Source organism: Podarcis muralis, chromosome 2 (assembly GCF_964188315.1).
Source record: "Podarcis muralis chromosome 2, rPodMur119.hap1.1, whole genome shotgun sequence".
Lineage (NCBI taxonomy): Eukaryota > Metazoa > Chordata > Lepidosauria > Squamata > Lacertidae > Podarcis > Podarcis muralis.
Window position 1 is genome coordinate 122,520,681 of NC_135656.1, and position 14,181 is coordinate 122,534,861.

General features: G+C 47.9%; 1 protein-coding gene across 4 annotated transcripts in view; it reads right to left on the bottom strand.

The window, feature by feature from the left end:
- Positions 1 to 501: 501 nt before the first annotated feature.
- LOC114592524 (alpha-2-macroglobulin-like) overlaps positions 502 to 14,181 on the bottom strand; it is a 63,197-nt gene continuing 49,517 nt past the window's right edge. For 3 of the 4 annotated variants that reach the window (XM_077923097.1, XM_077923096.1, XM_077923099.1), the window contains 12 exons: positions 13,243 to 13,327; positions 12,560 to 12,716; positions 11,411 to 11,485; positions 9,830 to 9,995; positions 9,044 to 9,276; positions 6,708 to 6,926; positions 4,662 to 4,789; positions 4,304 to 4,394; positions 3,001 to 3,069; positions 1,901 to 2,003; positions 1,628 to 1,669; positions 502 to 818 (listed from right to left, as the gene is read on the bottom strand). In XM_077923097.1, coding sequence (XP_077779223.1) covers positions 793 to 818; positions 1,628 to 1,669; positions 1,901 to 2,003; positions 3,001 to 3,069; positions 4,304 to 4,394; positions 4,662 to 4,789; positions 6,708 to 6,926; positions 9,044 to 9,276; positions 9,830 to 9,995; positions 11,411 to 11,485; positions 12,560 to 12,716; positions 13,243 to 13,327 — 1,394 coding nt within the window. In that variant the 3' untranslated portion in view covers positions 502 to 792. Of the gene's footprint in view, positions 819 to 1,627; positions 1,670 to 1,900; positions 2,004 to 3,000; positions 3,070 to 4,303; positions 4,395 to 4,661; positions 4,790 to 4,861; positions 5,272 to 6,707; positions 6,927 to 9,043; positions 9,277 to 9,829; positions 9,996 to 11,410; positions 11,486 to 12,559; positions 12,717 to 13,242; positions 13,328 to 14,181 lie in introns of those variants that run through there. The other variant, XM_077923098.1, reaches the window with a different exon arrangement.

The window sequence follows — 14,181 nt, forward strand, 5'->3', positions numbered from 1 at the left end:
ATGACTGGAATCAAAAATATAGTTCTCTTTTATTTTATCCTGTAGAGGGAAATTGAAGCCATACAGAAGGGTCTCAAAAGGAAAACAAAAAACCAACAAAGGAGGTGCTGAGTTTGTAGCGATACCCTCCTCTTCCTTTTGTTATTCCGGGTTTTGGCAGAGCAGGGCAGGCTGCAGTTCAGACCTTTGGGACTATCAAGGGGTGGAATAAGCAAATTGGGCCACATACTTCCGCTTGTCCCATTTCTAGAAAAAAAATTCCTTTACCCCACTACTTTCCCTTGGATAACCCTCTCTTGAGCGCTAAATCAGAGCAAACCTCAATATGGAGAAAACCCAATCAATGTTTGCTCCGACTCAGTGGTAAAAAAGTGGTTTCTTCCCAGGGGAAAGCAGAGATGTGGATGAGCCTTGCATTTGGAGAAATCCTTCTTCCCTCTTCACAGCCACTGCTCTGTCCCCCCTCCTTATCCGGTGGAAGGAAGATAATAATAATAATAATAATAGTAATAAATTTTTATTTATACCCCGCCCTTCCTGGTTCAGAAAACTGGGCTCAGGGCAGCTAACAACAAATTTAAAACATTTAATTGATGCAACAAAAAACAGCATAAAATACAGTATAAAACGTAACAATAAATTCAGAATTAAAAAATCAATTTAGGGGGGAAATCCATCCAATAGACATTAAATGATCACCAGGGCAAGCTGGCTAAATTAGTCCTATTTGGATCAGCGAGGAGACCAGACGCCAGCAGAGTCCGCCTGGGAAGCGATGGGCTGCATTCTTCATCATGCATTCCCCTGTTTAGTTTCGGCTGCAGTGAAGGAAAGAGTATAAGAATCTCCTTTGGCCAAGCATTCACCCACAAGTGTCCCAATATGCTCTGGGGAAACAGAGGCAGGAGATCCAGATGGCAACCCCCCTCCAACCCCCCCCCCATGCCCAACTACTGCCGTTTCATGCCCTTCCCCAAACCTAGCCGCCCAGGTGGGGCCCCTCAACCTGCCCAACAGGAGGCCTGGCCTCCATTCAAGTTGCTTTAATCCAGGACACTAAATCAGTGGTTCCCAAAATGGGCAGTACCATGCCCTGGGAGGCAATGGGATTACTTGGGGTGGTGCTAAGAGGCGAGTGGGCAGCAGGGGGGGCGGTGCTGGAAGTGTAAATGACTATCAGGCTTTAAAAATCTGGCAGCACTGCATCAAACTCATCCGTTTTGTTGAATCAATTAAAGAGCTGAATTGGGTTTTGAATAAACATGCAATGAATTGTCACTGTTTTGAATTTTATTGTGTTATTGCCTTCATTTGTGGGTCGTGAAAACTGCTGTTTTGAATAATGCTTTTTACAGGGTAGGGTGGGACATAGCTGTCAACTTTTCTTGTGAGGAATCCTATTCGGAATAAGGGAATTTTCCTTTTAGAAAGGGAAACATTGACAACTATGAGGGGAGGATGATTTTTGGGGAACCAAGGGGGCAGAGGCCCTAAAAGGTTTGGAAACCATTCCCCTATATCATGTCCTGCCCCCCCCCCGAAGAAAGCTGGATTATGGTCTGGGATGGCCTTTGGTAGTTTTGAGCCAGTTCAGATTTGCACAAGGCAATCTCTGTTCATACTCTACCTGTACTGCAGGGGGCGCTGTACTCTGCATCAGCACCATCATCTGGAAAGAGAGGGAAGCAACAGAGAAAGATTGTCAGGCCAGCCTCTGCCCCCCCCCCCCCGAGCTTTCTCCATCACCACTTTTAGACTAGTGGGTGGTTTTTAAGGGGTTGGTTGCAGAATGCTCGTAAATGCATCTACTGCATGGTGGTTCTAAATTTTGCTTTGGGAGTTAACTAAGAAGTGGGATATGTGAACCTTAATGGTCTTCATTTGTGGGGGCCTTTCTTACCTGTTTCATAGTAATCATAGACTCTTGCCACAGCCGGCTTTAAGTTCTGGACAGGCACATCCTGCTCCACAGTGAAGGTGTAGCTCTGGGTCATGTTGGTCACCTGTGGACAAGCAGGTGGGATCATCACTTGAGATACAGAATCACAAGACTGCTGAGATTCTGTGTCCAGGGCAGCTGTTTACTCGCTCCATCTGGTATGCAGGCTGAGACCCTCCTTGCCCACAGACTGACTCGCCAGAGTGGTGCATGCTCTGGTTATCTCCCACTTGGACTACTGCAATGCGTGGGACTACCTTTTAGGTGATCCAGAAACTACAACTAATCCAGAATGTGGCAGCTAGACTGGTGACTGGGAGTGGCAGCCGAGACCATATAACACCAGTCCTGGAAGACCTTCCTTGGCTCCCAGTACGTTTCCGAGCACAATTCAAAGTGTTGGTGCTGACCTTTAAAGCTAAACGGCCTCGGCCCAGTATACCTGAAGGAGCTGGACCTCAGTGTCTGGGCGGAACGATGGGGGTGGAGATGCTCCTTCAGATATACTGGACCAAAGGAGAGATTCTCCTGTCTCCTGTCTCTGCCCTCTTTTGTCAGGGACTGGACAGACGAGGAGGGCTAGGGATCCCTCCCCTTTCTCCTCTGCATTCATCCATCAGAGGAGGGGGTGGGGTGGGATTGCCTCCCCTTTCTCCAGCAGTTTCAGGAGACGAGAGAAACAGGATTGAATTACAGCAGAATGCAAAGTTGCCAAGTTATGAGGTGTTAGGAGAAGGAAGGGGAGGGGCAGAACTGGCAACAGAGACATCTTTGGAGAGCATAGAAGCACCACCATCGCCCTGGACTCTCCACTCAGTTAGAATTCAAGAGCAAAGGGCTCAACGACATTTGTCTTCTGAGGCCCTCCATGGAGACAAGTACTGGTGCTGGGGAAAGAAGAGGAGGAGCTCAAAGTGAGCAACGTCACTGTGGAGTTCAGGGCTGGGTTCTTTGTCTTGCAACCCAATGACTGAATAAAACCTTAAATACGAACTTTCTTGTTTCTTCCTTGGTGCTACCGGGGGAGGAGAGAATTGCCCAAGCCTGACATCTTTGCTCACCTTCTCCAAATACAGCAGGACGTGACTGGTGCTCACTTCCGTGCGCTGGACCAGATTGTGCCTTCCCAGCTGGTGGGAGGCAAAATGCAGATTGTTGTTGTTTCTTTATTTCATAAAATTCATAAACTAATTGACTGTAAAAAAGCAACCTCAAAGCAGTTCATGAAAAAGATAAAATTATACAGTAGTACCTCGGGATACATACACTTCAGGTTACATACGCTTCAGGTTACAGACTCCGCTAACCCAGAAATAGTACCTCGGGTTAAGAACCTTGCTTCAGGATGAGAACAGAAATCGTGCTCCAGTGGCGCAGCGGCAGCACAAGACCCCATTAGCTAAAGTGGGGCTTCAGGTTAAGAACCGTTTCAGGTTAAGAACGGACCTCCAAAACAAATTAAGTACTTAACTCGAGATACCACTGTAAATCTTTGAATAAGAAACGTCGACAACAATAATTTGAAACTTTAAAAAAGTTAATATAGCAGTAGACTGAAAACAGATTAAAACTCGCATTAGCTTCCTAAGCACCTGGGTTGGCTTGTCCGAACAAGAATGTTTTTAACAGTTGGCTGGTGTCAAGAGGCAGGGAGTTCCACAGTACACTAGAAGATCGAGTTCTTACAAATGCGGAACAGGTATTATACGGCAAATGTAACAGTGCCAGTTCCGCCGATCGAAGGGGTCGAGTGGGCATATATGGGGAAAGGCGATCTCTGAAGCCTCAGGGAGTGCAGCATAGTCTACCTTAAGGTGAGGGCAAGGAGAGCCTTCTCTGTAGTCCTGGCAGATGAGGTTGAGCTGTGTGGTGTCCTTGGCTTATATTCATTCATTCATTCATTCATTCATTCATTCATTCATTCATTAGACTTATTAGCCACTTGTCACCAGAAGGTCTCCAAGTGACTTACCTAGTGGCTAGTAGACATTGCAAGCTAGTACAACATTCGCAGCCCCAAGATATGATTATGCCCGTTAGGTCAGCTGACTTTAAAACCAAGACGGGATTCGACAATCCCATGGCCAATTACTGTATCCATCAGCTGCGAAAGCTCACTGGCACCTCTGTGAACAAAGGTTGCAGACCTCAGAGTAGCAAAATTTGGAGACAGACTAACAAACACAAGGAGAAGTCCCGCTTGTGAGACACCCAGAGGGATCCTCATGGCTGTTTTTGGAGAGAGGATGCCTGGGGTAGGTAGGCAATATGCCAAAGGCAGCTCTTTTCTTCTCAAGTCTCCTACAGCCAAGGAAGTAGGCTGTAGTTTGTGGCGGGGCCTTCACACACAAACGAAGCTCTTACCTGCTTTACGGATGGTTTCACCGGGATGAATCCCGAGAGCATCTTAACATCGATGATGGCCATGTTGGAGGCCGGTCGGTTGCCGGTGTAACTGAGAAGCCAAAGAGAGAGGGGAAAGAATCGCACCACTCTTCTCCCCCGACAGCCCACCCCGTAACCATCTATCCATCTTCTAATACAGCCTTTGTGGGTCCCCCACAACTCCCATCACCCCTAGCTAGCGAGGCCAGAGCTCAGGGATGATGGGAGTTGTAGTCCAACAACTGGGGACCCACAGGATGAGAACTGCTGTTCTAATACATCCTGATTGTGGGATGGTCCAGATTCCCAAATAGCCTTGGCCAATGAAGGGGACTACCTGACATTGATGGCAACGTCAAATGTTTTGTGGGCTTTGGGTCCAGCGCAGGTCTCTGGAACTGTGCGCACCTCCAGCCTGAACGGCGCCTCTTCCTGGTGTGGCTGCATGTTGTATTTCAAAATGGTCTGGAAAGGAAACAGGGCTCTAATAATAATTAGCAATTTTATTATTTATACCCCACCCATCAGGCTGGGCTTCCCCATCCACTCTGGGTGGCTTCCAGCACACATAAAAACATAGTAAAACATCAAACATTTAAAAATTTCCCGATACAGGGCTGCCTTCAGATGTCTTCTAAAAGTTGTGTAGTTCTTTTATCTCCTTGACATCTGATGGGAGGGTCTCTCTCTCTCTCTCTCTCTCTCTCTCTCTCTCTCTCTCTGCATCAGGCATGTCCTAGATTTACAGCAGTGACTTGGACACCAACTCAGAGGGTAAGCGGCCTCTGGAACCAGGAGGGCAGTAGGACAGCCAACCAAGGTGTCAGGTGTGCGTGCAAGAGCCAGGCCCTGTGACCAATAGGACTTTGCAGGACTTGTTCTGAAGAGGCAAGCTGCAGCTGCACAGGTGAGGCCGACTGGTAACTCACAGCACCTGGTGGCAAGAGCTGGGAAGGGATATAAGGTCAACATTTCCCTTCGGCTCTTTGCCACAGTGACACGCTTCCTGCCTTGCTGCTTTTGGCTCTTTGCTTCCTGATCCTTGAACCTCGGCTTCTTGACTCCTTGCTTCTTGATCCTCGGACTCTTGGCTTCCTGACTCCTGGCTTCTGGACTCCCGTTCCTGCTCCCACCCCGCCATCTTGCCCCTGGTCCTGATGTCCCCTGCCAGGATTTCGATCGCCTGTGAACCGGACTGTGACACAAGGGGCTAATATGGATCTTGACATCACTGAGCCCATCAACCAATGCAGCCCGCTAGCCAGTACCCCCAGATGGGCCAGAGTCCTCACACCTGAGGGCTGTATGAGAGTTAGCAGAGAGAGGACACAGGCCCTAGCTTCAGGCTGGAGGTCTGCCCCTTTAAAGGTGGAGGGTCTTAGAGACAATATAATGGTTCAGTTAGCATCTATCCTTTGCTGGAACAACTTATCCCTTCCTTGGCACATCTCTAGGATTCTGAATGACCCATTTCCACTCACTGGCTTGCCAAGTTGCCATACAGCCCTTGCTTACTGGTCACAGAACCATAGTAGAGTTGAAAGGGATCCCAAGGATCATTTGTCCAACCCTATGAAATGCAGGAAGCCTAGCTAAAGAATCCCTAACGGGTGGCCATCCCACCTCCGTTTAAAATCTCCAGTGAAGGACTGCCCACTACCCTCCAAACAGCTCTTACTGTCAGAAAGTTCTTCCCAATGATTAGTTAGAATCTCTTTTATTTTGAACCCATTGGTTTGGATCCTACCCACTGGAGCGGCAGAAAACAAGCTTGCTCCATCCTCCATGTGACAGCCCTTCAGATGTTTGAAGTTGACTCTCATGTCACCTCTCAGTCTTCTCTTCTCCAGACCAAAGATACCCAACTCCCTCAATTGTTCCTCATAAGGCTTGGTCTCCAGACCCTTGATCATCTTGGTTGCCCTCCTCTGCACACATTCCAGCTTTTCAATACCTTTCTTAAACTTTGGTGCCCATAATTGGACACAATACTCCAGGCATTGGTACTATTACTTCTCTTGATCTGGACACAATGCTACCATTGATGCAGTCTCAAACTGCATTAGCTTCTTTACTAACACAATGTTGACCCCTATATCATTTCCAAACGTACTGTTGCCAAGATTGGGGTCCCCCCCATTCCTTTTGTTCTTGCTACCTGCTCGGGGCAACTGCCCCAACTTGGTTTCTCCATACTCCACCAGAAGGAGCTTATGGAAGGGCAATGTCTTCCAAAGCAAAGCTGCCACCGCCTTGTGCAACCTCAACAGTCTCGTGGGCCACTCGAGTGCTGGTCTGGGCAGTTGTGTTGCTGTGATCCAGAACATCACATGTCACACTTTCTCTTTCCCAGGCACCCATCCCGGGTGGGACACTCACTCACCTGGACGTGGACACAGCCTTCCCCCTTGGCAGTGCTGTCGTAGTCCCCTGGCACGCTGGGCAGAGCCTGGCACTGGAGAAGCAGGCGGTTGGTGCTGTCCACTTGGAACTGCCTCAGGACGCCCCCAGTGGAGCTCAGGGTCACTTCTGTGCCCGTGCTGCTCTTGGAGTAGGTAAAGGCACCGTAGAGGGAGAGGGCCTGGAGGGCGACTACAGTGTCCTGCAACACAGACCCAGGGGAAGGTGGGCATGGACCTTGTTGTAGAGAGGACGGTCCTCAGTTTGAAGTTGTCCCCTGGTTGAAGTCCAGTTATCATAGACTAGTACAACTGCAGAATTGGAAGGGCCCCCTAATTGTCATCCATCTTGTCATGAATTCTACTCCTATTGATCCAGAGCAGATTCCAATGTATAGTTAGCAACTTAAACACGTTGCCACTTTTGCCATCTAGGCTGCGTCGCTGGGCAGGGCCCCGCCCAGGGGTAGCTCCACCGACCAATTAGTGTCAGCAGGAGGTGTGGCCGTGGGAAATTTAAATCATGGCACGGCCAGAGAACCTCCTCTCGCGACCTTCACACCAGCCATTTGGTATACACCTACCTTGTAGCAATCGTCACAACTTTGTGAGGTTAGGCGTTGGGTAAGCCTTTGTTTGGAGGGAGGAAAGGTTACTATCCATTAGGGAACTGCGGGTCACAGGGCCTTGGCACGCAAGTTGCGCACCTGGACAGCAGACTAGGCAGGCCCAGAGGTCACAGTCCTCCTTGCTCTAGTCTTGCATTTCTATTCATTACAGTAATCATTTCCACATTTCCATCTCTTTCTCTGCACAAGTCTGTTGTCCTCTTTTGTTGGGAATGCATTTCCACTTTGTGGAGTAATAATAATAATAATAATAATAATAATTTATTTATACCCCGCCCATCTGACTGGGTCTCCCCAGCCTTTCTGGGCAGCTTCCAACCAAATATCAAAAACAATACAGAGTCAGACATTAAAAACTTCCCTAAACAGGGCCGCCTTCGGGTGTCTTTTAAAAGTAAAATAGTTGTTTGTTGCTTTGACATCTGCTGGGAGGGCGTTCCACAGGGCAGGTGCCACTACTGAGAAGGCTCTCTGCCTGGTTCCCTGTAACCTCACTTCTCACAGCAAGGGAACTGCCAGGAGGCCGTCAGAGCTGGATCACAGTGTCCGGGCTGGATGGTGGAGGTGGAGATGCTCCTTCTGGTATACAAGTCTGAGGCCATTTAGGACTTTAAAGGTCAGCACCAACAATTTGAATTGTGCTCAGAAACGTACTGGGAGCCAATGAAGATCTTTCAGGACCGGTGTTATGTGGTCTCGGCGGCCGCTCCCAGTCACCAGTCTAGCTGCCGCATTCTGGATTAATTGCAGTTTCCGAGTCACCTTCAAAGGTAGCTCCACATGGAGGATGTATAAATGGCCCCAATGAGCAAGGGAGTTTTCCCTAGGGATGTGGACATCATATGGTATACCCCAATCTGCCAGGGAAGAAGCCAAGACCCAAGGGGGACATCAATGGTCACCTCAAAGTTATTGTGAGAATTTGGGTTCCTTGGGGTTTGCATTCTCAGCCAAGGCATCCAAACTTTGGCAACATCCTCAACGGGCCCTGGACTTTCCATTACCATACCCCAATTTCCTATGATTGAGAGATCTTTTTTTTTATTGACTTAAAAAAAATAATTATACAGACAGCAAAACAAAGAAGTCTAAATAAACATTCCCTTCTACCGATAAGAAATAATAATAACTATTACAATAATGGGGGGGGGGGAGTACATTTACTTCCACTTTTAAACTTCTATTCTGGTTACAATATATTACTATTCTATAAGAATCTATTATATCCTTTGCTGTCCCATATATTATTTTATTTCCCAATTTCAACCTAACCCTCCCCTCCTCCCCACTGCTTCCCTTCACCTGTGTGAGATCTTCCCATCATAATATTTTTTTTTCTAGTTGCTTTGATAAAATAGAGTAACTTGAAAACTGTTAAATTATAATTACTTCTTTTGTCCTTACTCGCTTAACAATTGCCTATTAAGAGTTCTGCTTTAACACCATATTTCTTCGCGTATTCTCCTATGCATTCCCATTCTGTATAGAATTTTTGATTGGAATTTTTTTATTGGATTTCAAGGGTTTGAAGCAGCCCTGACAGCTTGCTGTGCCGTCCCTTCACTCCTTGCAAACTTGGGTCTGGATCCCTGGAAGGAGAGAATGGCAGGGAAGGAAGGAAGGAAGGAAGGAAGGAAGGAAGGAAGGAAGGAAGGAAGGAAGGAAGGAAGGAAGGAAGGAAGGAGGCTTACCTGAGTGGAGGAGAAGCCCCCAGTGGGGTTCTGTTGCCGGCTGAGCCACTTGACAACGCGGGTGGCCGTCCCCAGTTCTTCCTGGGACGGCGCTGGCTGTTTGGTCAGGTAACTCAGGAGAGCGTAGGCTGTCATCTCCACCTCCGCAGACGGAGCCCGGGGAGGACCAAAGAATGAAAAGTGCGTGTCCACCTCTTTCTTTCCAGGCCGCTGCCAGTGAAGGGAGCCATCCTCTTCAGGGAGGGAGGGAGGGAGTCGTTAATGTTTGGGTTGAGCAACCCAGGGACCACTAACACTGTCGGTGCTGTGGAATGTGGGGAGAGGGCCAGCAAACTGTTTGGATCCTGAGAAGAAGGCGGATCTTTGGACTGGTGGTTTTGTCTGCATTGCCAACTATTCATTCCCACCAGGGAATGAGGAGCCAGATTTTCAAGGGGAGAATAATAATAATAATAATAATAATAATTTATTTATACCCCACCCATCTGGCTGTTTCCCCAGCCACTCTGGGCAACTCCCGATCGAGTGTTAAAAACAATACAGAATTAAATATGAAAAACTTCCCTAAACAGGGCTGCCTTCAGATGTCTTTTAAAGATAAGATAGCTGCTTATTTCCTTCACATCTGAAGGATGTTCCACAGGGCGGGCGCCACCACCGAGAAGGCCCTCTGTCTGGTTCCCTGTAACCTCGCTTCTCGCAATGAGGGAACCGCCAGAAGGCCCTCGGAGCTGAAGAAGGGTTGAGTACTACACCCTTCCCTTCCACCCAGAGATCCGTTCTCACCTCCTTGCACGGCTTCCTCCTGGAGTAACTGCAGCATTTTCTGCCTCTGCTCCTCCTTCCCTGCCAGGGCAAAGGAATAAGCCAGCAAGGCCAGGCTGTAAACGTGGATCTCTTTCGCCTGAGCCGCCATCTCCAAGCAGAACAGGGCATTGCGCATGGTGGGATGCTGTGGAGAGAAGGGAGGGAGGAGAGGCTTAGCCCAAGCCATTGTAGCTGTTTCACAAGGCCTGGGGGGAACCCGTAGGTGGTGGCTGGAATAGCAGAGTCAGGCCCACGCGCTGCAGGAAGCTGGGCAGGGCAAAGACCTAAGAACATCACAAGAGCGCCTTAGATCACACAAAGGGCCCATCTAGTCTGCCACCCTGTTCTCACAACCAGGTGCCTCTGGAAAACCCCTTTCATTTTTATTCATTTATTAAATTTCTCTACCTTTTCTATGCTTTTCCAGCTGCACTGGCTCCCGGTGGAGTAAAGGGTCAGATTTAAGGTGCTGCTTTTGACCTTTAAAGCCCTTCATGGCCTAGGACCCCTGTACCTACGGGACCGCCTCTCCCGGTCTGCCCCACGGAGGACCTCAAGGTCCATAAATAGCAACACCCTAGAGGTTCTAGGCCCTAAGAAAGTCAGATTAGCCTCAACCAGAGCCAGGGCCTTTTCAGCACTGGCTCCGGCCTGGTGGAACGCTCTGTCTCATGAGACCAGGGCCCTGCAGGATCTGATTTCTTTCCGCAGGGCCTGTAAGACAGAGCTGTTCTGCCTGGCCTTTGGCTTGGAATCAACTTGATCCCCTTCCCCTCTTTCCTTTTTCCTTTCTCCTTCTGTGATGGAACTCCTATTTGGGGACTTCCCTGGCTTTTTTCTGGCCCACGTAGGACCAGTCTGGAAAGTTAGCCTTGGTGAAGACTTGATTTTTCATCCCCCCAAAAGTTTTTGATTTGAGTTTCCATTGAAAGGAGGCTGTATTTTAATGTTTTAATGTTGTATTTTAATCTTGTTTTTAAGTTGTATTTCAATGAATTTGTTTTTATATCGGGTGTTAGCCGCCCTGATCCTGGTCTTGGCTGGGGAGGGTGGGGTATAAATAAAAATTATTATTATTATTATTATTATTATTATTATTATTATTATTATTATTACCACCTTTCATCCAAGGAATGTGTCCTGCATCTCCCCCACTGGAATGAAGAAAACCCATCTTAAGCAAACCAGGAAAATTCTCAGCTCTCCCAGGATAGTGACACAAATTCCCGCCACAGAACGCATGAAGGCCACTTGCTAGACTTGAGTTAGAGAACATCTGTGGTTGACTACAGAGCCCGTCATCCCTGAGCATTAGCCATGTTGGCTGGGGCCGATGGAAGCTGTAGTCCGACAAGATCTGGAGGGTCATGGGTTCTCCTGCCCTCTGCACGAGAAAGAAGGCTGGTTGCTTTGCCTGAGAAGGAAACATGCACCCCACTTGTTTGTTTATTCGGAATTTGCCGAGAGACATTCAGCTGCGATTGTGGGGGCATCTCCTGCCGGCCCTGGAAGACTCTTTGTTCCACAATGGGCTTCGGGAAGGAGAAGACAGATACTTACATCGAGAGGCAGATGGCTCTCCAGCAAAGCAGCAGTGATGTAGGCAGAGAGACTGATCTCGTCATCCACCCCACCCTGTAGGAAGGAAAGCAGAAAAGGCCTCAGCTCCATGGGGTGTGTGAAGGTCCTTCTCCATCTCCCAAGATCCACCTTCTCCAAAACCCACCTGATACTAGGATGCACTTCTTCTGGCTGTCCACCATAGTTAGAACTCCGGTCCACATGGGTCTCCTATCATGGATGGTTTCCATGCAAATGGTCCCAGTCCTACTCTCCACTTCAGTTCTGCACTGCTTCCCGCCCAGGTGCACTGGGTTCCGCCCCACATTGGGGGTGCCTGTCGTGTATGTATGATGTCACACATTGCTGGGCCTTCCAGAGAGTGTTATGGTCCTCCCACAGCTGTGATGAACCCCATTGGGCCTCGTCACACCATGTGATGTCACACGTGCAATGCATTGGGTCACCCGGCCGGGCACCCCAACTGTAATGTGCTCTACGTGGGGCTACCTTTAAAGCCCTAAATGGCTTTGGCCCAGTATACCTGAAGGAGCATCTCCACCCCATCGTCCAGCCACTGAGGTCCAGCGCTGAGGGCCTTCTGGCGGTTCCCTCACTGAAGGAAGTGCGATTACAAGGAACCAGGCAGAGGGCCTTCTTAGTAGTGGTGCCCGCCCTATGGAACACCCTTCCATCAGATGTCAGGGAGATAAAGGACTATCTGACTTTTAGAAGACATCTGAAGGCAGCCCTGTTTAGGGAAGTTTTTAATGCTTGATGTTTTGTCGTGTTTTTAATATTCTGTTGGGAGCCACCCAGAGTGGCTGGGGAAACCCAACCAGATGGGTGGGGTATAAATAAATTATTATTATTATTATTATTATTATTATTATTATTATTATTATTACACCCCAGAGATGGGATCTATGTTCCCACCTATCTTCTCTTTTCATGGTATCTTCCACACTACAATTTCCTCAGTCCAGAGGCCTCAGAAAGAGCTCAAGAGAACAGCGTAAGGTAATCACACCATGACCATTTCCAACTTAATTCAGCCCAAAAGGCCAACACAAACCACACTGGTGAATTTTTGTTTCTGAGGTTGCCCCAGCATCTGGTTCTGACTGCATTCTCTCCCTCTCTCTGTACCTTCAGAGCGTTGTTCCACAGGGTCCCAACGCTTCTGAAGCAGCCATTCTCTCTCTGCCTATAAGCCAGATATGCCTGAGCGTCCTGGATGTGTTTTTCTTCCACAAAGATGTAGGGTCTGGCTCGGGAAAAGGACTTGAGCGTAAACGCCGTCAGCCTGCAAGAAAGCCACCGAGCACAGCAGAGTCAGGCACCAGTGCCAATGCATTTGGGGAAATTTGAAAGGTAGAAGCCCAGAAATGTGCCCTTTCATAGGACCTCAGAATGAATAATATTGGATGCAACACCAGGAAAGCATTTTCACGTATGAGACAAAAAATTGACAGCTTAAGCTAAGGAATACAGAATTGTATTAAAATAGAATATATCCTGGGGTAGGGATTGTGGAAATTACAGGCTGGTTAGCTTAACATCTGTCCCAGGAAAGAATTGTCAAGGATAAAATTACCAAGCATATAGAAGAACAAGCCTTGCTGACGTAGAACCAGCATGGCTTCTGCAAGGACAAGTCTTGTCCCACAAACCTATAGAGCCCTATGAGAGTGTCAACAAGCATATAGATAAGGGTGAGCCAGCTGACATAGTGTATTTGGACTTTCAAGGCAATTCAACCAGGTAACCTCCCCCTGCTCAACATGTATGTATATGCCTTGCATAAATGAGGCAGCCTCTGTCAATCTCACCAGGTGTTCCCTGGGCTCCGGTTATCTTGTCCAAAGGTGCTATAGGAGCCATCAGAGTGCTTGTAGTTCAGTTGCCTCTGGTAGCCTGAAATGGAAGGAGAATCGGGGTGGGGGTTTTTGCCCTTTTTTAATCTTCTTGATAAAATTTGCAACTGACCCAAAACTCAACAGAGGCATCTTCTATGGAAAGAAGCAGTAATGCAACAAAAAAGCACAAGGTTGAATATTTTCTTGAGACTTACAATTCTGAAACCTGATAAACAAGTACTACTTTTCTATTTTGCACCTATCATTTTGTGAATTATGTCTGTTGTTGTTGTTTAGTCGTGTCCGACTCTTCGTGACCCCTTGGACCAGAGCACGCCAGGCACTCCTGTCTTCCACTGCCTCCCGCAGTTTGGTCAAACTCATGCTGGTAACTTCGACAACACTGTTTCACCATCTCGTCCTCTGTCGTCCCCTTCTCCTTGTGCCCTCAATCTTTCCCACCATCAGGGTCTTTTCCAGGGAGTCTTCTCTTCTCATGAGGTGGCCAAAGTATTGGAGTCTCAGCTTCAGGATCTGTCCTTCCAGTGAGCACTCAGGGCTGATATCCTTAAGAATGGAGAATAATTCCTCCATTCTTAAGGAAATCCATTCTTAAGGAATTATGTCTACTTCTGCAATAATAGGAGAGGAGTGTGCTCCTTATGGCAATGCTACATTCAGTGTTTTCCTAAATGCTACCCCAAACTCGTCAGATATGCCATTTTGGGGAAAGGAAGTAGTAAGATAGCATATCATTTAACATTTATTTTTTTCTTGCAAGAAGCCCAGGGCAAGAAGCCCAGAATAAAATTTAAAATACTTACTGATGCAAAGGACAGAAGTGGATTTGCCCTGCCGGACTTTAAGTTGTATTATGAATCAGCAGCTTTTTGCTGGCTGAAAGAATGGCTG